The 25,522-nt window shown below is 52.8% G+C and overlaps 1 protein-coding gene across 1 annotated transcript in view; it reads right to left on the bottom strand.

Annotated features, from left to right (window-relative positions):
- Positions 1 to 25,522, bottom strand: part of RAB6B (RAB6B, member RAS oncogene family) — a 58,700-nt gene that overhangs the window by 23,858 nt on the left and 9,320 nt on the right. Inside the window, exon 2 of the mRNA XM_067737770.1 lies at positions 8,647 to 8,705. Within this exon, the coding sequence (XP_067593871.1) occupies positions 8,647 to 8,705 (59 nt within the window). The remainder of the gene's footprint in view (positions 1 to 8,646; positions 8,706 to 25,522) is intronic.

Raw genomic sequence — 25,522 nt, 5'->3', positions numbered from 1 at the left:
TTGAGGGCATCTAAGCGCTGTCTATGAGTAACCTATGAAGCGAATTAGGAAGGATTACTAAAACCTGGGTCAGAGTCGCACGATGGGGCCACTTCACTTATGAACGCTAGCAGGTGCTATTGGACTCCCCCAATACCAACTGGCAACCTCCTACTCCCTTGCCAGCCTGGAAGTAAAAGTGAAATGCTGCTTTCCCAGCCTCTCTAAAGGATAATGGTGATCACGTGACTCAGTTCTCACCAATACGACATAAGCTGCAGTCTGCTGGAGGGGGAGGGGATTCTAGGGAAGCTCTTGCTATCTTTATCTGCCTTGAATGCAGAGGTGACCTATGGAGCCAGGCTGCATGAAGATAACCCACAGAACAAGAAGGCAGAATAGACTGACAGCAGGGGTCTGGGGCCTGCCTGATGGCATCATTGGGCAGCTGGGCCACCTCAAGTCCTACCGTGACTTCTCGCACCTGAAAAACCAAAGCCCTTCCTTGTTTAAGCCAGGTTAGTCAGGTTTCTCTACTATAGGCTGACTTCATACCTAATTTGCAATATGCTTGACAAAAGAGCGAGAGAAGCGCAGGGGAGAGGAGGGAGGGAAAGAAAAGATGTTACAGCAAGTCTGCCCTCAGACCAGTCCCAGGTAAACGTCCAAAAGGAGCACCTGGGTGACTGGTGGTGCCCAAGTGGGTGTCTGAGGGCAAGGTCATCTTGCCAAGCTGCCTGCCTGGCATTCAGGGGCATTTCACTATATAAGAGTGTCACCTCACATTTTGACCACAGAACCTAATGTTTGCAAAAGGTGGAACTCTACTGCATTAATATGATAAAATCATCATGTTGCTAGAGCTAACCAAAGATGGAGTCCAGTGTTCTGCCAGAAGTCTGGGGCCCTGGCAGCATCTGGCAGAGTGCCAGAGCTCTGCACAGGCAAGCATGGTTGGGAGGCCCACAGTTTCCCATGAAAACACTATGTTAGTAAGTTATTGTTAGCTTCACTTCATCATTACCAACTTAGTTTGTTGTGGAGTTGTTGGTTTGCTTCGCTCTCTATATAGAGCATGGTAATGCACATTTGTATCAACAGTATTTCTGGCCTATAATTTTCCATCATCCAGGCTTTAAGACCTCCATGAGCTATGGTTTAAATACAAATTAACCACATCCCTACTGCTAAAGTTTGAGGCCACTGGTCTAGGTGATGCAGGGGTTAAATGCCATCCAAATAATTTCCAGGTTAAAAAATGCAATACTAAGAAACTGGGATGCTGGCCCAGAATCTCTCAGCTAAGTGACAGAGGTGGGATTTGAACCCAGGCCTCTGCATGCAGCATTGTTTTGGAGGAGAAAAAAAGAGCTGATATAAGAGGATGTGCTGACTCTTTCTCCTCTGTGTGACCCCACTCTGACCACCTCGACAGGGGTGGAAGATTCTGCCCCTGTCTCTCCAGGTGCCGGGTGGTTACCTGGACACCACCTGGGGATACGTGGCATCTTGGATTCTATGGGGAAAGGCCCCTCCTCCTGGCCCTCCACCTGCTCTCTACAGTCTGACCCAGAAAACTCAGTAGCTCTTGGGACTTCAGGAATCCAGATCCTTCCAGCGTCTCCTGGGCCCACCCACATAACAGCCATTTTCAAACATCTTCACTTGACTGTTCCACTATCACTTCCCACTCAACTTTTCATTTTGCTTTGTGTTGACAGCACCGATATTCTTCTGGGGTGTCTGGACAGAAACCCAGGGCCCACTCCTCTCCCTCTTCTGCACCCCATAGGCCTACTCTGTCCACTCGCCCCTCCCACTGTCTTGTGTGTCTAGGCCCAGGCTTAGCCCAGGCCCCTCACTCACATCCCACGCAGCCCTGCATGACTGCTCAGTGACGTTCCTCCCTCCCATGCTCCGCCCTTCCACTCACAGAGCTGCATCCAAGTCTGCGGGCCCTGCTGCAACTGCAACCCACAGGCCTGTCTCCTGCAAACTCTGGGGTCTTTGATCCCATCGGTGCCCACCGTAGGAACCACAATAGCTCTCTCCATTCCCTGCCCCAGAAGCCCAAGCCCCGCTGAGTTCCTAGGGCCTCCACAGCCTCATCAACTAGGCCCACTTACCCACTGGGACAGCAGGCACAGACCCTGGAACCCACAGTACTTTTAGAGGCCCAGAAAAATGTGTTTTGTTTTGTTTTGTTTTGTTTGCGGTACGCGGGCCTCTCACTGTTGTGGCCTCTCCCGTTGCGGAGCACAGGCTCCAGACGCGCAGGCTCAGCGGCCACGGCTCACGGGCCCAGCCGCTCCGTGGCACGTGGGATCCTCCCGGACCGGGGCACGCACCCGTGTCCCCTGCATCGGCAGGCTGACCCCCAACCACTGCGCCACCAGGGAAGCCCTGTGTTTTTTTTTTTAACTTTATAACTTTTAATTTCTTTTAAAATCAAAAGAAAAAATGAATATAATAATAATGACATATAATAATGAATCCAGCCTGTATTGTCTTCATCTTTAGAACAATACAGTTATAAAATATAATTTACATACATATATTTGTGTGTATATATATATATATATATATATATATATATATATAGCTTTTTAATGAAGGAAGGAGCAAAGTGCCCTGGAAGGCAAAAGTGCCTAAGGCCGTGAAAGTCAAAAGGCAGCTCAGCCAGTAGCCCGTCCACAGGCCCGCTAGGACCCTCCACTCCAAAAGGGCACAGCCCGCCCCGGCACCGCCCCCCACGCATGCGCAGCACTGGATCATTGCACCTGGGGCCCCCACCAAGGCTTCTCCTTCAGCATACTAATCCTCCCTCCCACACAGTGGCATCAGATCCTCCCTGCCCCTTCCCACTCAGCTCCCACCCTCTCCTCCAGGAAGTCTTCCACACCCACTAGAACAGCCACTGATCCCTGCCTTGTCTGAAGCTCCACGCCCCCAAGGACCACAACACTCTTGATGAGCTTCACGCATTAATGTAGGATGAGAGAATGGGAGGATGAGCAGGGAAGTACCTGGACAGCAGTGTTGGTTACGACGTGAGCCTCAGCCCCATGTCAGCACTCCAGCCGCAGACCATGCTCCCCGGGGAGGGGTAGGGCGGCCACGTGAGGCCCACCCCCTCACCTCTACCCGCCCACCGCCCAGGATCTGTCCTTGCAGAGCTGCAGCCTGGCCACCCCACCACCGGACCTTGCCCTCAGAGCTGGGTGCCCAGCACAGTACGATGTGCACACACACCCTGGCAAATGGGACGGATGCTGCACCATGCACCCTGTAGGCCAAGGGCCAGCTGCCTTGCCCGGTGCCCTTGCAGCACGCCATGTGGCTCCTCTGAACCTCCTGCCTCTTGCTGACCAAGTGCTCCATGCCGTGGCCACAAAAGCCATCTCCCCTGGACCCTGCGTGCCGACCCATCCACTCGTCTGACTGGTTGCACCTCCTCTTCAAGGTGGAGCCCCGGGCACCTCCCCACCTATCAGAGGGAACCCTGGCTCCTGGTCTGTCTTGGCTGCTGTGGGCTCTGTGTGGGCTCACTCATCTCCTCACAGTGACCCCCTGATAGAAAGGTGCTCAGTGCCATCAGCAACCTACCGCCAAGTCCCCAGGCCTTTCCTTTTCCCTGGCCCTGGCAGGGGAGAGGATCAGAGAGCAGCGCCCATGAGTGTGAGGCTGGGTGTCCAAGGAGGACATTCAGGCTTGACCCATCCCCAGGTCCTTCTTCCTCACTGTGGCCCACTTCAGGCCCACCAGTGAAGGCGATGTGGAGACACTTTAGGTGTGGGGCTTGGCTGCCCAAGCCTGGCAGCCTCCAGACCACCTTCCTGAGTCTCGTTGGACAAGCATTAGCAGAACTTGCTGCCCCAGAAAGAGAGACTTCAAAGCGTCCAGCCCCACGCGGACGACCCCTCACATACCAAGGTCATCACAAACGCCCCCTCCCTGAGCACCTGGGATGTGCTACTGTGAGACCCAGCGGGAGCTCGGCTCCCCTGAAAGGCCACCCGTGCTGCAGGGGTGAATTGTCAGGGTGGGGCAGGCGCTGGTTTGGGGGCTGCTGAGCAGCCAGATGGGCAGCTCCATGGCGTCAATGACCAGGCCCCAGTGAACCTATTTACTTTATTAAATCAACTTACAAATGTTACATAAAGAAATATCTGATCATTCTGAAAAGCCCTGTAAGAACAAAAAGACTTGCTGCCAGATAGGCTCCTGGGGAAATGGCTTCCCCGGGTCAGATGCTGGGCCAGTAGCACGTGAAGCACCAGAGGGGCCTGGAGCCTGGAGGGGTCCCCAATGGGATCAGACTGGGAGGTGCTGGGACACTGTGTAGTGGGTTGAAGAGTGTCCTCTTCCCAAATTCTGTCCATCTGGAATCTCAGAATGTGACCTTATTTGGAAAGAGGGTCTTTGTGAATGTAATTAGTTAAGGGTTTCAGGATGAAAACTCATCCACGATTTAGGGTGGGCCCTAAATCCAATGACTGGAAGTGGTAGGAAGGATTCTCTCCCAGGCCTTTGGAGAGAGCGTGGCTCTGCTGATTCCAGACTTCTAACCTCTGGAATTGTGAGAGAATAAACTGTTGTTTTCAGCCACTTGGTTTGTGGCAATTTGCTATAGCAGTCCCAGGAAACTAATACACAGCTAGCAGGGAGAGAGGAAAGCCCCCAGATCACTGAGGGACTAACAGCAACTCAGGCAGTCCCTCGGCCTGTGAGGGCACAGTGGACACAGCCATGCTGTCCCCTTCCCAGAGGCACCGTGGGACCCAGGGAGTGCTCCAGTGCAGTCCTCCAGAGACACTCCCAGGAGCACCTAGGTAAGCCCCAGCGGGCTGGGACCCACTGGCTGCTTTCCTAACTTGTGCTGGGTGGGAGGTCTAGGGACAGGCCGGGGGCTCCAGCCTTGGTTATCAGTTCATCTCAGGTCACCTCTGAGATTTAAAAATGCTAATGCCTGACCCAGCCTGTGCATCTCCAGTCATCCCCCCAGTAGGTACTGCTAACGTGCAGCCAAGATGGGGGACCCATGAGAAACCCCAGGAAGAGGGCTGCTCCCAGATTCCCCCCTCTCACCCACAGCCACCACCTGGGGGGCTGAAACCTCCCATTCTGGTTCTAGTGCAGGTTTCAAACAGGTGGACCAAGGGCCAGGCCCACAGGTGGGTTTCACTGGCCACCGGGAGGGGAAAGGGAGTCTGGCCCACAGAGAGGGCCATATCTCATCATGGCGCAGGTACCAGGGGTTTCTTCTTAGTACATTTTGAAAGACATTTTTTAGTTGGGATTTTATATAAGAGCATTGTTGCAGACATGAATCTCACCAGGCTGTAAGTCTTGACTTTTTGCTTCTTTAAGTGAGTGGATTTAGATGGGGTGACAGGTGGGTGGTGAGAGGCTGGGGAATGCACATGTCAAGAGGAGAACAAGGTACATGTGTGTGCAGGGGAAATGCCAGGCAGGAGGCGGCAGGAGACCCGCTCCCAAGGCCACAGGTCAACAAGGCAGCATCTCCCCTGGGCCTGCCAGGCGGACAGGACCCTGGAGAGGTCTGGCGGGGAACCGCGCTCTGCGTGCCCAGGTCCTCATGCCAGCTCCTTGGGGCCTCGGGCATGTTCAGTCCCAGACAGAGGGAGGACTCGCTGCCACCCAGGATGAGGTTGAACCCTCTCTACCCTCCATGCCTGGCTCAGAGCAGGGCCAGATTCTGTGGCCAGGTCATTTTCTCCCACTTCTCTGCAAACAGAGTAAGCACTTGACAAACATCCGTTGTCAGAATAAGTGAATAGGGGAGGGGGCGGGAGACAGAGCCAGAGACACACATAAGGATGGGAGGGGTGGAGCGGTGGAGCTGCCCTGGGAACTTTCTGGGCACCTCAGCCAATCAAGGCGGGGACAGGGGCGCTCTGCTGGGCTGTACTGGTTGGTACACAGGGTATTTGTGGGCAGTGCTGGGGAGTGGTCAGCGTAGGGGGGCACAACTGGGAACATCCCCTGGGGCCCTCGGGCATCTTGTCTACTTCCCAAGTGCCTCTGCCACCATGTTAAGAAAAAGTAACATTTCCCCCTCTCCATCTCCAGAGAATTCATGAAAATGGGCCTGTGTGCGCACACAACTGGAGCCCCAGCCTCCCAGCCTAACTACCATCTTAGAGGGTATTGGGAGAGAAATTCTACCTGCAGCCAAAAAGCAAGTCAGAAGAGCCTACAGTGGGGAGGGACTTGGGCTTTCTTCACTTTTTGCCAGGACGCTGGACATCGACACTGGGCCACTGTGGCCGCTCAGTCAGATGGAGTCTAAAAACCAAGGCAGACAGGGCCTCTTGAAGCCACTGTGGTGGATTCTGACACCAGCTGACACCAGCTGTGGGCAGGCCCTGCTCTGGACCCATGAATGCAGAGGTGGATCCGAGGGGTCCTGGCCTCAGCCAAGCTGAGAGCCCATCCGGCAGCCAGAGCAGTAGGAGTTCCTGTAGGGCTGGGAGGGCAAAGGAGCCCCGAGGACAGTGTGCTAGGGAAGATGGAGCCGTGGAGGGGTGCAGAGCATGAGGAGGGTCCTGACCACAGACAAACATGTGCTCTGAGCCTTGATGAGTCAGAGGAATTTTCCACAGCAGAGGAGAGAAGAGGGAAGGGCATTCCAGCAGAGGTGACACCATGAGCCAAGGCATGGAAGTGGGACAATGTCACTGAGCGGGGAGCAGCAAGCAGGGAGGCCCGCTGGACCACGGGATATGGGACAAGCAGTGGGCCACAGGAGGTGACATTGGAGACTCAAACGACATGGGGAGGAGTTGAGGCTTTGATCCACACCAGTGAAGACCACTGCAAAGGCTCTGAGGCCATCTCTACTGCCCACCACTGCCAAGAACACCAGCCAGCCAAGGGCATCACTTATTGTCAATGGGACATCAACAAGACGTATTATAAGTAACTTAATATTTGAAAAATCAAATAATCAAAACAATATCTGTGAGATCATTCACTGACACACACACACATGAATACACACACAAATATGCAAATACCAAGTCAGACTTGAGAACTGAAGTTAGAGCTGTGATTCGGATGCAAAGCGACGCAGTAGGACTCCCCTTACAGGGAGGAGAGGGCTCTGCAAGCCTGCCGTGGTACAGAGCCTGGCCTGTACCAAGCAAGACAAAGTGTGGCTGAGATAATCATCCCAGAGCAGATGTCCAAGGCTGTGTACGGCACTCGGGGCCCCATGTCCTTACCCTTCAGTCAATTCTTACCAAGTCCGCTAGTTATCTGGTATTTCAGATGACAGCAGAGGAAAAGTAGGGATTTAGAGGGAGGCAGAGAAAGGAGCTGTGTATGAGGCAAAGATGCTGGCTGGTCCAGAGTGAGACAGACAGACTAAAGAGTAGACACAGAACCGTAATCTGCAGTGGGCTGTGCTCTGCATGCTCTGTAGGTCCCAGGATGTGGGAGACCTCTTAGCACAGCAGTCCCCAGTGTGTTCTATAAACATTTATCCTTTGAGGACTCGATGACGAAAGGATTCCATGACCAAATACATCTGGGAGATCCTGCACACTACATCTCCCTTTCAGCAAATCAAAACCATACACTGATGTAGTAAAAGGCCCTGAGAAGTCCTGCAGTAGAAAAGTAGATTTACTTTCGTTCACCAGTGTTCCCTAAGCCCCGAACCCTTCTCCCTGACTTTTTTCCCTCAAATAACACCTACTAACATCCCTTGGAACTACTATCTCACAGAACCCACTGGCTTAGAAAATTGAATTATTATTTGTGTCTGTCTTAAGGAAGAAAACAATATATTTTTTCTTAAAAATAGTTGAAATGATTAAGTCTGGTGCCTTGTGATAACAGCTTTAGTTGCAGGGGAAATTCACTTCATTTGCTCATCAGCGGTGACAGGAAAGTGAAATGTTACTGACCTTCAAGAGCTCAGCCTTAGGCTACGTGAAGCCTCCTCTGGTTGATTCCAGACCACCCTTGAGAGCCAGGAGCACACAGGTCACTCTATCCAGCCTCCTGCCCATGTAGAGCAGTGCAGGCCCATCACACCAGCCTCTCCAGGGAAAGAAGTGTCCCAGCAACTGTGTGTGTGTGTGTGTGTGTGTGTGTGTGCGCGTGTGCATGTGTGCGTGGGCGTCTGTGCGCGTGTATGTGTGGGCGTGTGTGTGTATGTGGGCGTGTGTGCGTGTGTATGCGTGTGTGTGCGTGTGTCTGTGTGTACGCACTCACGAAGGTCCAGCACACAGCCACGCTGGAGGAGCAAGTTCTCCTACTGCTCTTTCACGTCCCTCATTTTGCTTCTTGCCCATCCTCCTCCACATGGTGATGCCCCCGAGAAACCAAACACTGTCATGGTTTAGACCTGCCATGGGGGGCAAGAGAACACAGACTGAAAGGTGTCCTTTCTCTACTGGAAACATTTCCCTTATTGAGGTTTGCATCTTCAGAAGGGCCCAGGGTCTTTACCGGGCTGGGACCAGTGTGCAGATGGGAAGCTCCTCCAAGGCAAGATGGATGCCCTAGGTCCCAGGAATGCCCCACTCTCATCCTAGCATCAGCAACCCTGGGAGGGAGGCTGGCATGGTGTCCAGGTGGCTGTCAAGGCTGCAAACACTGCGGGGCTTGGTGGGGGGCAGGGACCCAGGAACTCACCTGGTACGTGTTGTCGAAGCTGTCATACATGAACCGCGTGATCAGAGACGTCTTCCCGACTGTAAAACAACAAGAAGAGAGGGGTTTAGCCGTGATCCGAGCTAGGCTCCTCTAAACACATTTCATGTGACAAAAACAGATAATGAAACAAAAAAGCCCAGAGGAAAAGATGAGATGCAGAAACAGAAGTGGGAGGTGGGACCCCCAGAGAGGGACATTGAGGTGAGGCAGCCAAGTCTACACTGGGTGGGCTGCAGTGGCGTTCCTGCCAGGCACCAAGGAGGAGGCCTCCCCCTGTGAACTCTTACCACCCAAATCCAAGTCTTCCTTGACCCATAAGAGCCCAACTGATGCAAGAGCCATACCTGAAGAATCAGAGCAAGTGTGTGCATTACAAGATGCTTCTGTCACATGGGCCCACGCTCACCTGGAAATACTGCCTTGCCCTTGGTCACAGGCTAGGATGGGGACATCCTCCTTTATTGCAGCCTGGGCACTGATGAGGAACGTGGCTTTCCAAGGAACCAGAGGGCAGGGGAAGTAAATGACTCCTCAGCGTCTCTCTTGGGCAGGACTATTTTTCATAACGTGTGCCTGACTGTCCAGCTCCTCGCAGGATGTTTAGCATCCCCGGACCTTGCTGGGTAAATGCCTTCAGGATCCCCCGTCACCGTGACAAGCCTGAACTCCCCTGCACATTTGCAAATGCCCTCTAAGGGGCAGTAACACCTCCAACGGAGAACCACTGGTATGGCTAAAAGAACCAGGAAGTCTCTTGGGAATCCCATAAATGCTGCTAATTTCCCAAATTGCAGGGTTTGGCTTCTGACCTAACCCTGTGCAGGTCCCCTGAGGCCTGGCTGTGGCGGAAATGCCTGCTGCAGCATTTGTGAGCATCTGGGTGGGAAGGAAGGGCGATAGGAATATTTGTTAGGTCAGGCCCAGCAAGGAGTGCTACTCCGTCCCACCGAGTCTCTGCCATGGCCCTGGGAGGCTCAGAGGGGGACCGGACCAGCTGAGCTTGGCTCAGAGCTCTTTGTGCTCCGGGCTGCTGAAGACAGATAACTCTGGCAGGGAACGCAAGAGAGCCAGCGCCCAAGAGCTCTCCTTCCACCTCTCCCCGATTCTTGGACGGGATGTCCACAGGCTGGGCCTGGAAGGGTGGCTGGTCACTGCCTGGACGGAGCAGGGCAACCCAATGGGGTTCCTCTGGGAAAGGTCCTTTTCCAGTTCGGAAGCCTCAGTAGTGCACCAGGTGAGTGCAGTCCTCTCCCAACAGCCAGCACTTGTAAGGGAAGGGCAATTGTCTTCCACAGGGAGAAGACACACTGCTCGGTTCCAGGCCTCCCAGACCTCACCCTTCGCGTCTTTTCATTGGGCTGTTCCTGATTTTTATCTTTCATAGTAAAACTGTAATTGTAAGTAGAGTGCTTTCCTGAGTTCTGTGAGTTATTCTGGTGAATTATGGAACCTGAGGAGGGTCGTGGGCACCCCCAGATTTGCAGTCAGCTGGTCAGAAGTGCGACTGCTCCTGGGGACCCCACTTACAGCTTGCGTCTGAGGTGGGTGGCAATCTAGCTGGGGACTGTGCCCTTAAACCTGGGCAGCCTGACACCAGCTCAGAGTGGGTAGCGCCAGGACTGAATTGCAGTACACCCGGTGGTGTCAGAATAGCCTCGTTTCTCTTCTCAGTATCTCTGGGGTGAGCAGTAATACACCCAGGATCTCTTGTAAGTTTACCTGGAAACTGCCCTTTGAGCTTCTAATAAAAGTTAAATCTGTAAAGTACTTTCCAATTGCTTTAAATCTCCACTCAAACTCACACAAAGGTGAGAAGTCGGGGCTTCCCACACCTGGAGGATCAGCTCTGAGGCTCTGAGGCCACAGAAAGGCCTGGCTGGGAACTGCCGAGGGGGGACCGACCACAGAGTGAAAAGTGGAGCAACCCGAGCCAGCAGGAGGAGGACGAAATCAGGGAGCGCACGGCATCCTCCTTTTCCAAGAGACAATGGAAAGTTCCTTCCTCCTCGGGAAGAGAGGTACTGCAGGGCCCACTGGTAGCTCCCCTCTGTGGTGACACACAGCACCTCACACCTTGGCAAAAGGGACACGGTCCTCTTCTCCAGCGGGCTCTCCCCTGGGGCAGCTGAGCAGGCAGGGAGGAGAGACAGCGGAATCCCCAAAAGCCACTAAAGGAACAGGAGGTTCACGGAGGAGCTGAGAGATCAGAAAGCCCTGCAAGGCTTCTCTGCCAAGTTCCCCTTCTTGGGGCGCCAGCCACTGCCAGTGGCTTCACAGTGGCTTGCAGGGCGACTGCTAGGTGGGAGGAGAAAATGCCAAAGGAACAAGTAGTGTCCCGGGACTGTGCAGGAGGAACTTTTAGGTGTGGGGTCCTGGCCAGTGCCAATATTTTCTGAGCTTTCTCACAGTCACCGTAACAGGCAACACCTGAACCCTGTATTTACGGAGCACGTCAGGCACACCCCAAGGCTGTGCCAGGCACAGATTTACACGACAGCAGTAAACAGAGGAGACGGGACACCCGCCTACCTGAAGCTTGCAGGACTTCTGTGTTTGCAGCTATGCTGTACTAAGCCCTTAAGACCACCCTGGTTAGTCCCCAACCCTGAAGCAGGTACTCATGCACCCCCATTTTATACAAGGGGAAACGAGCTGACAGCTCCTTGCCTAGGGCCAGAGCCGAGCAGCGCCAGGATAAGGTGGTCGGACCAGGGACTGAGCTCCTATCCCTGACGCTCCTTAGCGTCTTTGGGTCATGCTGGGTTTCAGGATTCTGCTGGGTCATTATTGCCACCACTGTAGATGTCACAGAGCTCCGGGAATAGCCTTGCCAAGTCAAGGCACCTTTTTCTTGGGATGGGCTGGAGGCAGGGCCTCTCCCTACTCAGGCAGTGCTTGACCCAACCTGCAAGGCCAGAAACTGGGAATTCAGGCACGGGTTGGGCAAACGGAGGGCTCAGCAAAGCAAGGATGGGTGGGTTAGGACACCTGGGGCCCAGCACACCAACTGAGGCCTGGACTGAATGACAGCCTCGTTATCAAAAGGGGATGATTTCTTCCCACTCTTCTAGGTGGTTTTTCTCATTTCTCAGAGCAGAAGCCCTCCTCTTCCTTACCTCAGAGCTTCCCCAAGACCACCCATATTCTTTCCATGGCTGCCAGGACAACATGGCTCAGACCCTGTCTGAACCTGTCAGCTTGGCCTCCCTGCTTAGAGGCCTCTAACGGCTCACCCTCCCCGCGGCCTCAGTGTGCACCCTTTACTGCAGGCAGGTGTGCATCAGCACCACGGCTGGTGTGTCCTGCCCCGGCCCCAGCTTGAGCCAGGCCTCCACCCTGACCCATGGCCCCAGGGCTCCAGGGTGGGACTCACCAGCCTGCAGGGGACCAACCAGCCCTCAGAGCAGAGCCCAGGCAACACTATGCAGCACCAACAGCAGGAAAGGTGCCTCCATGCTTTGTCCCTAGGGCCCTGAGGCGGAGCTTTACAAAGGAGCCCCTCGCCCACTGCTGCCCTGGCATCACGTAAAGGAGCTGGCTGCGTAAAGGGGCCGCCCCACGCACTTCCTGACCCCACACCCCACCCTCAACAACTGCTCTGGGTGGAAGGTGCTGGAACCTGGGTATGAAGAGCCTGCACAGCCCACCTACCTGGCCACTCTCGTCTCACCGCAAAGAGCAGCGCGACAGCTGGAGCCGTCAGCTGACAGGGCACCACCACTGGGCCAGCCAAGGGGAGGTCCAAGAGGACAGCGCATTCAAGCAGCTCAGACAGGGCTGGGTAGGGGGAGGGGGGAGACCCTCCCCCTGAGGTCCCCTGCCCTCCTGAGGCCCCTTGCAGCCTGTGGGAGGGCCGCCTCCCACACAGCCCTGTCCTCAAGGTCATACTGTCCCACTGCCCTTCTAACAACTGCTCTCCGACACCACTGCAGCAACGTGGAGCTCCTTCCCAGGGCAGAGATTCAGCTCTATTGGAAGGATTTTATTAAAAATAAGCAGGCAATCATTATTGAGCTTTTCTCTCTCTGCTCACGGCTCAGCAATATGCTTATCATCTTCTGGTGGTTTAATCCCACATGATTAAGCAGGGAGACATTTTCCCTCTTTCACCCAAATGAGGGTGAGAAAATGCATTCCTGAGCACTTATTAGGAGCCTCTAGAAAGAAGGAATGGAAACGCTAACTCTTACTGGGATTCTGCTCAGCGCCAGACAAGAAATTCTTAGGTTTCCTCATTAATCCTCATCATGATCCAGTGAGGTGGTTCGTATCCCCAAGGTCACATGGCTGGGAAGCAGTGGAGCTGACATATAAAACCAGATATGATGCCAAAGACCTCACCTCATGAATGACATTGCGCTGGTTTATGGGAAGGTCTGACCAGCAGCAAAGCGGAGATCACAAAGGGCGGGGGCCCAGGGGGCTGGGCATCAGGAAGGCTGCAAGGGCAGCTGTTGAACTGTGGGAAGCGGGGGTCAGAGGAGACCAGGTATTTCGGGCGGAGGGAACAGCGGGAGCAAATGCACACAGGCAGGAAGATAAAAAGCTTGTGCAAAGAGATGGGAGGCAACAAGGTCAAGGTCATTTCCCCTGTCCTTTGGCTCAGGGAAAATGGGGCCAGACCAGGTGTGTAAGGAGAGGGGTAAACGACAAGCACTGTTCAAGGAAGCTACGTGTGGCCGCTGAGTTGATTTAAACCAAAATCCATCTATGGGGCCAGTTGCAGAGGAAGGGAAGGGACGGACCGATAGAGGCAAGCCCGGTGGGCCAGGGGCTAGATGGCCAGGCCATGTGGCCACACCAAAGAGCACGATTCTCTCCTAGGGGCGGCAGGAGGTCCCGAAGGGTCTTAAGCAGAGAGGTGGTGGGAAAGCTGTGGCAGCTCATAATGGCCACGATGGCTCACAAAATATGCCCCATACCACGTGCTCTTCTTACAATGTACCACAGACACTCTATCCAGAGGTAAATCTGTGGGCCCGTGACTGTGGCAGAAATGGCACCGTGTGTGGCTCGAGGCGAGGTTAGAAAAGGCAGCACAGCTTCAGTCTGGAATGCTCCAGCTCCCTCACACTCTGAAAGCTAGCCCTTCAACCCAGCCACCATGCTGTGAGGAAGCCCAAGGCAGCCTACACGTGGGAGAACCTCCACGGAGGCCTCCAGCCAGCAGCCAACAGCCAGAAGACCTGTGGGTGGGCGAGCCTTCAGATGACTCAAGTCCAGCCTTGGAGCCATCAAAGTGGAACAGAGGCACCCTTTCCCCGCTAGGACCTGCCCAAATTATAGATTCCTGAGCAAAGTAAATATTTTCATCCTCTTGAGCCATTAAGTTTGGGGTGGTTTGTTATAGAGTATTAGGTAATCAGAGCAACAGTTCTGTGCTTTAGGAAGAAAACTTACACTTCTAAGGGGGGAAGGGCCTACAGGGGCCAGATTGGAGGCAGGAATCCAGCGAGGGATGGCGGATCTCAGTTAAAGCAAAGGCAGTGGCGCTGGGGAGAAGTGGAGAGCAGAGGAGAGTGACAGGACCTAGTAACTGGTCAGACTCAGAGGAGAGCCCAGGACGCCTCCCTGACACCTGGCTTTGTGACTAGCACACGATGGGGCCATTCCTTAAGCCCAAGCGAACTGGACAAGAAGCAAACACCAGGTCATCACTCTGGATTCAGGTCACCCATAAAAGCTTTCTTTAAAATTGTCAGACCAAAGCACAGATACCAGCACTACATTCCGAAAAAAAATCATTACATAATGATGGGTAATAATCATGCAACCTCATGAGCTGAGGATCTAAGCTTATTTTCCATTATTGATGTCACCACGGAACAGTCCTTTCCTTACCCACATCTAAGCTTCGGGCCCAGAGGTCTTGCAAACCCGTGGGCTGTCCCGATGAGCTCGGTTCCACACACCCTGGAAGTTCAACCAGTGCAAGGTGGCCCTTCATAGCCAGCTAGCAGCACCCACCTGGACCTCACCCATGGGGGCCACTCACTCCACCAGCCTCCCATGGGCCCCAGTCCCCATCTCAGTGGCAGGTCCCAGGTAAATAGATTTTTGTACATTCAGGTGGCTTCTAGGTAGCCGCAGAGGACGTGAGGCCTCTCTGTTCATTCAACAAACACCCAGTGGGGGCTTACTCTGTGCTAGGCCCAGGCTAGGCCCAGAATTCATAGTGAGAAGCAGATGTCCTTCTGCCCTACAGCAGCCCTCACCCAGTGGCAGAGCCAGATTCAGGTGCAAACACCTAAGATGTGAGGCAACTTGAGAGGGGGTACCAAGAGGCCAACAAAAAGGTAAGGCCACTCTCTGCTGGGGAACTGCAGAAGCATCCTGCAGGCGGTGGCATTTGGGCTGGGTCTTGACTGGTGAAGACAAGGCATCAGGGGGACAGCATTCCCAGGAGAGGGACCAGAGGGGTCTGGTGATGTGAGGCTGAGGTGTCCTCTGCATACAGCTGTCCCTTACCCACATCTCACCATGGCTGCCACGTGAAGCCAGACTCCCAGGGCTTTGGGGTCAGTGCCTGTGAGAGTTCCCGGGCATGGCTGGGGCCCGGGCCACAGGCTGACAGCTGAGTGGGCTGTGAGCACCCAGACTCCCACTCCGACACTGTCTTGCTCCAGGAAGGACCCCTCTCCGCCCTGTCACCTCCACTGCGGGTGAGGGTGGAGGTGGAAAGACTGCCGTGAGGGCCAGAAATGGGGCAATATGTGAGGCAGAGTGCAAGAAGTTCGCTGGAGACTTGGTAGAGGGTCTGCCAAGACCCGGCAGTGTGTGCCCCACCCCTGGGGTCCCCCCCCACCGAGCCACACCCGAACCTTGCCCCACCATCTGTGCCCAGCTGCTCACTCACGTTTGCCGCCCACACCAGCGCAGGGGCGCTGCTGGATGGTCAGTGGGGTCTCCCCTGGTCCTCCTCGGGGTCACAGAGCTGGGCCCAGAGTGGCAGGCAGGAAAGATGTGGCAGACCTCACTGCCATCTCTAGGCTGCCCTGGCGGGCTGCCCACCTCTCAGACACTTGTGTTTTTAGGAAAGCCGTCCCCATGCCACGGAAAGGGTCTCTGCATTCTTGGCCCATAGCCCCATCAGCCTGCCCAGGTCAGAGAAGGTCCGAAGCTGTCACAAGGTGGCCCTCGGGGCTGAAAAGGCAAATCTGCTTCCCCAGGGCTCAGACCAGCAACCCATTCTTACGATGGGCCCAGCTAACTCAGGTGTCCCATCAGCTCAGTTTCCAGAACACAGATGGGAAATGCTGGGGAGTGCTGGGAAGGAGGCCAGTCCCTTCCTGGTCCAGTGTCCCTGCCCTGCAGGAGCCTGGGGAGATGGCTCCACCAGTCCCATGCACCTCCCTGCCTACAAAGTCCCCCATTCCTGGCCTGACCATGAGGTGCACAGCCCCCAGGCCCTGTGGTGATAAGACGAACAGCTGGAGACACCAGCTTCATCTGTCTGATCCTTGTTTCCTTTTGTTCTATTTTCACAAACCAGAAAACCCAGCCCTGCTCTCCTGCAAGGTGGAGAAGCGTGGGGGGCTGGGCACCGGGGTCCTGCTGCACACCCCACCCTGCCACCTCACGCTCAGAAGAGCTGCTGCAGAACAGAGCTCTGCCAGCTCCTACCTGAGCCCTGAGGGGCTGGCTGGCTCACCATAGGCTAAATGAGGAAACACGTGAAAATCCCATTTCAAACCATCCCCCCAAAGACTCAGGCGGTAATTAAGAAATATGTAAAGCTCTTAATTGGACACTTTAATTAAGTGTGTTAATTCCCTCTGCCGGAGGATGCTCAGTCACCTGGGCCTCACCCGGGGACCCAGGGAAGACAGAACCGAGGAGGGAGGAGGGGGGAGAAGCGGAAGGAGTGGTCACAGGACAGTGGTAGGGGCTGGTCTGGCCCAGGCCCTTTCTCCTACTCCAGCTGGGAGCCTGGTCCATCCCCGATGCTCTCGCTTCCCCACTGTCCTCCAACTGTCCGCATCTGCTCTGTCTGAGCCCAGTGATGCCAGGAAAGCCTGCCCTGGGTCAGTCGCTGTGGGGTGTCATCCACTCCCTTCCCCCACCAACATATTATCTCACCTCTGCCGCTCACTGAGCTAAGAGGTCATTATTCCAATGAGGTCAGGCTAGATGGTCTTTAAGGGCTGCTTCCAGTCTGAGGCGAGTGACAATGCTTACCAAGACTGAAATGCAACTGGATAAAAGGACCAAGGGAGGGGCTCATTTCCAGCTGTGGGCAGAGTCCCTCTGACCCTTGGGTCTCACTAACCTTCAAACATTTCATCCCATTCCCACTCCCACCCCCACAGGCCTAGAGCCCTGAGAGCCCAAGAAGGGTCTGTGCTCCGCTGTCTGCTCTGGTGGGAGGGCGGAGGGGCACAGAGGCCAGGGAGGGTGCACCAGGCTGTGCGTTGGCATGACTGCTGTGCACAGGAGAGCTCACACTCATCTGATAGCCTGGGTTAACCCTCTCCTTCTTTCCCCCACAAAAGGATCACTGGTGACTATATTATTTAAAATAATATCAGGATACAGTAGCTACCTATCAATAACAATAGTGGATAGCTGCGCAATTCCTCTGAATGCCCCTACTGTGTTGGGGAGGTCTAAAGCCATCCTCCCCAATGCAAGAGCCTCCCTTGCAGCTCTGTTGTAGGCATCCTACCTAGACTTCTCCCATCAGATGCTCACGTGAGACTCACCAGAAATGACCGACATGAATCTAGTGAGGTGTGGGATGTCCCTGGATTCTGATGTGGGTTTCAACACCAGCCTTTGATAGTATCCAGCAGAGGGACTGCGTCTACCCCTGGACCAGTGCTGGTGTGAGTCAGGCTGCTGTTCCAAGCCTGGTTCTCTGACTCTGACCCTCCCAGAGACTCTGTGCTCCCCAGTCATTGCTCTGATACACTGCCTGCTTGAATCAGCTGGAGAGTGAGAGCAGACTTCTCTTATTTGCAACTAAGAATTTTAAGAGGGATATAAGGGAAAGGATAAATAAGCTAAAAAGAGAAGGCTGGAGCAAAAAGTTTGTTCACAGACATACATCTTAAAATATATTACCTGATCATTAAAGTCAGACTAAGAAACTGCCTGAGCTCTCTGGAGGTCAGAGCAAAAAAGAAAGCTAACGTGATCAACTGTACAATTCTCAGTATTCATAAGACAAGACCAAACTAGTTGTTAATGATGAGCTTGTAATAAGAGCTGGATAGCAGAAAGTTCTTGCAAAGACTCCAGAGTGCAGAAATCATGCAGCAAATTTACGTTTATATAATTAATTGTATGAACATCACAGATGAAAATCAAGAATACTAACTAGGGTTTCCCTGGTGGTGCAGTGGTTGAGAGTCCGCCTGCCGATGCAGGGGACACGGGTTCATGCCCCAGTCCGGGAAGATCCCACATGCCACGGAGCGGCTGGGCCCATGAGCCATGGCCGCTGAGCCTGCACGTCCGGAGCCTGTGCTCCGCAACGGGAGAGGCCATAGCAGTGAAAGGCCCACGTACCACAAAAAAAAAAAAGAATACTAACTAGACAACACTCCTGTCCAAGCCAATGTTCTCACTTATGGGCCCAGACCAGTGTCCCCTACAAATAAATGATTAAATGAAAAAACAAAGACCCAAGATGTTAGCTTCTGGTCATCAGATTTATCTTCTCACTGGAAACAATCAAAAGACAGACAAAATATATGAAACTGATTTTCAAGACAGTACATAAGGGCAGTAAAGGACAGTAAACCCTGAGAGACATGAAGCAAATCAAGTGAGCCCCCCAACTGCCCCCAAATTGTTGCCTTGAGAAAACTTCAGGACATGGCACAGGGAATGGAGAGATAGAGCTAAGAGTCTGGAGAAAACACGTCAGCCGAAGTTCACAAGAGAGGAAAGAGGTGCACAGAGAGAGAGAGAACACCAGAGGTCTGCGAAGTGGCTCTCTTAAGTCTTCAGCTGAGGACTGATCAGCAAAGGTGTGTAAAGAAACTGCTCAAGACTTGGGAAAGAACCACCCAAATGGATTAAAAAGGAAACAGCACCTGGCATCTACATAGGCCTGGGATAGTGCCTGTTCCTACCAGCCAGAGTGAAAAGCTTCCTCATTCATGGCACACTGGGGAGAGAACTCTGAAGGGCTATGCCTCAAAAGTGGGAAATAATTAGCCCCAGACTGAGCACCACTCCAGTCCCAGCTAACAAATCCTAAGAATTTACAGGAATACAAAAACCATCCAATACACAACATGACAAAATTCACAATGTCTAGCATCCAATAAAAAATTACCAGGCATGAAAAGAAGCAATAAAATAAATCCTTAATAAGGAGAAAAAAATCAGTCGAAACTGACACAAATGTTAGAATTAGCAAACAAAAATATTTAAAAAAACAATTATTATGACTGTATTTCATATGTTCAAAAAGTTAAACAGAGATATGGAAGATATTTAAAAAGACACAAATCATCCTTCTAGAAGTAAAAACTACAATGTGGGAAATGAAAAAATACACTAGATGGGTTAGCAACAGATTAATCCCAGATTAAATGCAGAAGAAAAGATCAATGAACTTGAAGACAGAGTAATATCTAAAATAAAACACAGAGTAAAAAGAATAGAAATAAATTACTGGAACACTAGTGAGCCATAGGATGACATCAAGTAGATTAACATACATGTATTTGGAGTTCTCGAAGAATTGAAGAAAGTTTTACTGAAAATATTACAAATTTGAGAGAAAATGTAAACCACAGATCCAAAAAGTTCAACAAACCCCAAGCAAAGGAAACATAAAAGACACCACACAGAGGCACATCATAATCAAATTGCACCAAATCAGTGATAAAGAGAAAATCATAAAAGTAGCCAGGGAAAAATGACACACTATATACAGGGAAACAAAGATAAAGAAGACAGCAACTTCTCCTCAGAAACAATGCAAGCAAGAAGACAATGGAGCAGTATCTGTAAGGTCCTGAAAGAAAAACTTATCAACCTAGAATTCTGTAACTTTCAGATATATACTATATATATATATACTATATATATACTATATACTATATATATATATACATCCTCATCAAGGATGACATCTTTCAAAAATAAGGATGAAATAAAAACTTTTTCAAATATTCAAAAGCTGACAGAATTCATCAGCAGCAGATCTGTACAGGAAAAAGTGAAATGACACCAGATGGAAATGTGGGTCCACATAAAGGAATAGTGAACACAGGGAATGGTCACTACATGGGAAAATGTGTAAGATTTCTTTTGTATCATTGAAATCTCTTTAAAAGATAACTGACTGTTTAAACAGAAATAACAAGAATATATTGGATCACAGGCCTAAGAAAATATAGAATAAAAATCTTTGTTACCTTGTCAGAAACCATGCAAACCAGAAGAAAATGAAGTGACATCTCTGAAGTACTGAAAGAAAAATATTGTCAACACAGAATTTTATACCCAGCAAAAATATTTCAAAAATGGAATTGATATAAAGAAGTCAGATGCCAAGACAATTTCTTGCTAGCAGATCTACAACACAAGAAAGGAAGTTCTTTGGGCAGAAGGAACAAGACACCTACACACTCACGCTTACATCACACATGGTCACACACAACTGACAGGCCTGGATTTTAATCTTGGCTCTGCCACTTATTTGCTGTGTGATCTTGAGTTAGTTACTATACTCTCTGAGGCTCAGCATCCTCATCTGTACAATGGAGGCAGAAGTGCCTACCTCACAGAAGTGCTATGAATCCCACAGGAGCAGTAAAATGTTAACATTCTGGGTGGAAGGCATGTGAGAAGCCTTCATACTAGTCTTACAACTTTCTATAAGCCTAAACTTACGTCAAAATAAAAAGTTAAAGGAAAAAACGAAATATGACGATTTTTAAAATTATGCACACACACACATATGTATGTTATATCCCTGTCTCAGATTCTGCACACATTCAGGAAATGGCTTGTTCTGATTAAACATTGTGGTCAACGTGAAATTTTCCTAAGGAAATAGAATATAACTGTACTTGGCATCAACAGTCTTCACCAAGAACAGGGACCTAGCTGGGCACTGGGGAACTGCTGTGAGCCCTTCTAACCACAGGCCAGGAGATGGAGTAAGCCTGGACAGGACAGCTCGGTGGGCAGAACCTTGGCATAACCACCTAGAGCCTTATGCTATCTAAGTGAGCTCATGCTCACTTAGATGCATGCAAACACACACACACACACACACTCTCTCTCTCTCTCTCTCTCTCTCAACCCAGCAAGCACCAGAAGCCCTGGTGGGGGGGGGGGGACTCTCTAGTACCCCTGGTGTCTTAGCTACGAAACTGAGAACCTCATCAAGGATGACGTCTTCAGGATTTCTTGAAAACCACTTGAGCCTGAGCACACGGCTCATGTGGGCTGCAGAGTTCCTCCCCACCATGGCCAGCTCACCCACTGTCTGGACCCTCTCTACCTCACTGAGTCATCTTGAACACTCTTCTCAGCTTCAAAGAGGTGCTGGGTCTCCCCTCCAGGTCCCAACAGCAGTAGCAGCACCTGCTAGCTTTGAGTGCTAGCCACTCTCCACCCCCAGCTAGAACAGGAGCTCCCGCCTGCAGTGCACACACTCTGGCTTGGCTTCCCTGGACAGCCAGACCTGGATGGGCAGGATGCACTCCATTCCAATTGGCTTGAGGCTCAGCCCAACTCTAGTCCGACCCTACGCTGGCCAATCGTGTCACATGTCTGAGTAGCTGCATGGGTGCTGTGAAGAATTCAACCATAGTGAGGATATGTACGTTTGAGAGAAGGAAGAAACACATGCTAAATTCCCACCACCAGCTGATCTTTTGACAAGGCTGGTGTTAATGCAATTTGGTAGTTTATTAAACTGAGAGGAACTCTTGGTTCATCCACAGCATGGAGGTTGGCAAAGTAATATACGTACATGCTCACATTTATACTTCTCTTCCTAAGGCAAACTGCTGGTGGCATTGCTATTAAAAGCCTCATTCACAGGGAGAGGACAGTGGGGCAGTGACAATGTGTAGACAGAGCGCTGAGAGCCATGGCTTGTGTTTTCCAGATTATCAGCTGAGGTCCAGTCAGAGGGGCCTTGTGACAGTGGACCCACAGCCCCCATCCAAGGGGGCCCAGCTGTTGCCTGGCCATGAGATCAAGCTTGCCCGGTCAGGTGGAAGGTGGCCTCAAGGTCACAGGCTGCTGGAGGCATGGCATCCTTCAGAGGAACCCTGGGCTGGCGCTGACCAAGGGTGCTGACTCCAAGGCCTCCCCGAGCACAGGGAGCTGCTCCCGCACTTGTGGGGGCCCAGCGCCCCCTCCTGTCCCTGCATACCCTCACACAGCCTGCTCACTCTGTGCACCTTGCTGCTTTGCCAAAGAGGAAATGGGCACAATCCCAGCCCCTGCATGTCCAGAGCCAGCTGGTGAGGGAAGAGTGGATGTGGAGACCTCCCCATTCAGTCACTAGAAAGAAGACCCCTCCTGCCCTCAGGATGGGCTCAAGGGCACTTGCTCAAGATTCACCTGGAGAGTACGGATGGCCTTCCAGGTGAAGTTTAGAGACAAGGACCATTGTTTCGGGGGTGGAAGATGCACTCTAGATCTCCGGACCCCTGGGCCTGAGAGTGAGCACAGGACCACCCAGCAGGCAAGGAGGATTCTTTGTCTCCAGCCCTTGTGGACCAGAGATGACTGCTGGCCAGGCACTGGGGTGGCCGGAGGGCCAGGCTGGGGAACAAGAAACTGGGCGTATATTCAGGTCTGCCCCTGGACTTGGACGCCTGGGTACCAAGAAGATGTATCCAGGCTCACTTGTCCCATCCCACAAGCTCCAGGTCCTTAAGGAGCCCTTCTCCAAAGCAGCACCCCAGAGGGTGTGAGCCATAGAGGACTCTGGAACTAATTCTGTCCAAGCCTCTCACTGAGCTAGGAGATGTGAGGTCAGAGAAGAGGGGCCGCTTGCCCAGGATCACATGACCCCAGGGTCACGGCCAGATAGTAACTCCTGGTGCACAGCCAAGAGCTCCACTTCAGAGGTTTGCCTGAACCCATCAGGCTTATAGAAGTATGCCCAGGACAGGAAGATCATGCCTCCTGAAGCCACAGTGGAAACACAACATGGGAGGAGCAGCAGAGATTAAAACTCACAAAGGCCCTGAGGCCTGGCTTCTAGAAGGATCACAGATCAGAGTGGCCTCAGAATGTCAAGTCATGGCAAGAAGTCACCTAGAGATCATCAGATCCAGTCCTTCACGTAACAGAGGAAAAACTGGAGGCCCAGGAAGCAGGAGGGTTTGCTCAAAGCTGCACAAAGGGAGAGAAGTAGCAGAGCAAGAACTAGGACTCGACTCCCGGGGCCTCCCTGGAGGAGGGCCTCCCTCCTCCCATGGCCCCAGCCAGCTGCTTAACCAGGAGCAGGTCATAGTTCCTCATGGAAGCTCCAACTCCTTGTCTGCAAAAGGAGGACATCTCTAAGGTGTGTCTTCCCTGGAAAAATCTTCACCCCATCTGTATTAGTTATTTGTTGCTGTGTAACAAATACCACAAAGTTAGAGGATCAAAACAACATACATTTATTATATCACATTCCCCTGGGGCAGGAGTCTGTGCACGGCTTTCCCGGAACCTCTGTTCGCAGTCTCACAAGGCTACAATCATGGTATTGGCTGGGCTACGTTTCTTTCTGGAGCTCGGGGTCCTCTTTCAAGCTCCTGTCTGTGGTGGCTGACCAAATTCAGTCCCTCGTGACTGGAGGACTGAGTCTCCATCTTCTTGGGGGCTACTGGCCAGGGGCTGCTTTTCCCCTAGAGGCCACCCACAGTTCCTCACCACATGACCCCTCACTGCCCTCTCACCACATGGCAGCTCACGCCTTCAAGGCCAGCAGAGGAGTCTTTTAGAGAAACAATCGTGGGAGTGACAGCCCATCATCTTTGCCATACCACACTGGCTAGAAGCAAGTGTTGGGTTCCATCTGCATTCAAGGGGAAGGGACTAGGCAAGGGGGTGACTCATTCAGGGTCACCTTAGGTTGTATCTGTCAAACCATCTCACATTCCTAAAAGATGCCCCCTCTACTCTTCCCTCAGCCCCCGCCTCCTCTCCTGCGGCGGTGTTAGTGGCTGGTCACCTGCTGCAGAACCTCGCAGGTCTCTCTGTTTAGGACTGAAGCCCTCAGCTGCCCTGCACGGAGGCTGTGGTGGGCAGGGGCTGTGACTACCTCACCATACATTTCCCACAGCACTTCCAGCCCCCCGAGGTGAGGTGGACAGATGAGTGGACATTGCTGTCCAGACCAGAACTCTGGCTTAGATGACCCTTTGGCTGCATGACGGAGAAAGGGGAGGAGCTGGCTCTTCTGGCCCAACACCTGGGGTTCTGCCCTCTTCTGACGCAGGTGGGAGAGAACCAGGGTGGGTGGGCTGGCAAGGCAACTTTCCAGGCCTGCATTTCACATTCTGACGTGGGCAGCAGCCGGCAGTGCTTTGGCTGGATGTGGGGGAGTGATGGATTAGAGTCAGGGGAGAATTTCCGGATCCTGGTGCTACAAGTAGGATCTGCTAATATCCCTAAAATAAGTGGCTAATCTGAGAGTGGCTTTTTTTTCCCCCTAAAAATAAACCCTTCTCAGAGGCGCTCTCTACACAGAGAAGAGCAGAACCAAATAATCTCCTGGCCCCAAGGCTTGACCCTACTTGCAGCAGCCCAGTCTGGGAACTGCAGGGTCCCAGGGGGGCAGAGCCAACTGGCCTTGGGGAGGGAGAGACGAGGCTCAGTCTGCTCATGGAAGCCCGGTGTCCCAGCACTGGGGCCGTGGAGCTGAAGAATGCCCTCCCTCATCTCCCGGGGCCGAGGTGAGAGCCCTTCTCTCCACTCCTGCTCTGCCTGGCCGAGGGTCGTCGGCCTCCTCACAGCAGCAGCCCCCAGCCCTCAGCTCATCCTCCACGTGAAAACAGAATTAGTCCCGTCACCCCTGTGCCCCAACCGGAATCAGTGCCTCCACAGGACCCTTTAATTCTATTTGGTTAGGGCCCCAGGACGGACAGCACCATTGCCTAGAGCCTTATGCCACCCGGGCTTTCCCAAGGCCGCAGCACGTGGCGGCCAGCAGGCCTGTGAAGGTGCGCTCCGGCACCTGTGTCTGGTGGGGGGGCCTCCCCTCAGTGCCTCCATGGCCCTCTCTTCCCTGCACTTCCCGACTCCCCACCCCCCATCCTTCACTGGATGGGGAAATACACAAGAAATGTGAGTTTGAATGCTTCACTTTATCCTCTTCAGTCTGTGTGATGTTTATTCCCCGCTCGTCAACAGGGTCAGAACATTTTCTCTACCTCTCTCGGAATCCGCACGCCGCCCCCAGAGGGACCTGACGCCCATGTGGAGGTCACACTCGCAGCTCTGCAGTCCCGAACCAGGGATGTGTCTCTTGGTCCTGCTTCTGCCCCGGGATGGGGGCAACGGGGGTACCCAGCGGGGTTTCAAACAGGTCAAAGCTGGGCTGAGCTGCTTGCGGCCAGCTTCCAGGCCGTTTTCTCTAGTCCAGCAACTCTGGGCAGGGGCGACACCTCTGCTGAGCACCAACCGAGGGCACAGGTCTCCTTACCCGCTCTGATCTCGCAGACCATTAACGTGGCCCTGCCCACAGGGGCCACTGAAATGTGCTGTGACCGCTGACGATGCATAATTTGGGTATTCTCCCCCTACCAGCTACACTGGCAAAGGAATGCCCAGGTGGGGCTCAGTAACCTCCATGGGTGGAAGACACGAGGGGCAGGGAACAGAGGTTACCAGGGCTTTGGAGGGTGGCGTTTCAGGCCTTGAGGACAGACCATCAGAC

Source organism: Pseudorca crassidens, chromosome 5 (assembly GCF_039906515.1).
Source record: "Pseudorca crassidens isolate mPseCra1 chromosome 5, mPseCra1.hap1, whole genome shotgun sequence".
Taxonomy (NCBI): Eukaryota; Metazoa; Chordata; class Mammalia; order Artiodactyla; family Delphinidae; genus Pseudorca; species Pseudorca crassidens.
The sequence above is the reverse complement of the archived record's forward strand: the minus strand, read 5'-3'. Positions and strand labels throughout refer to the sequence as shown.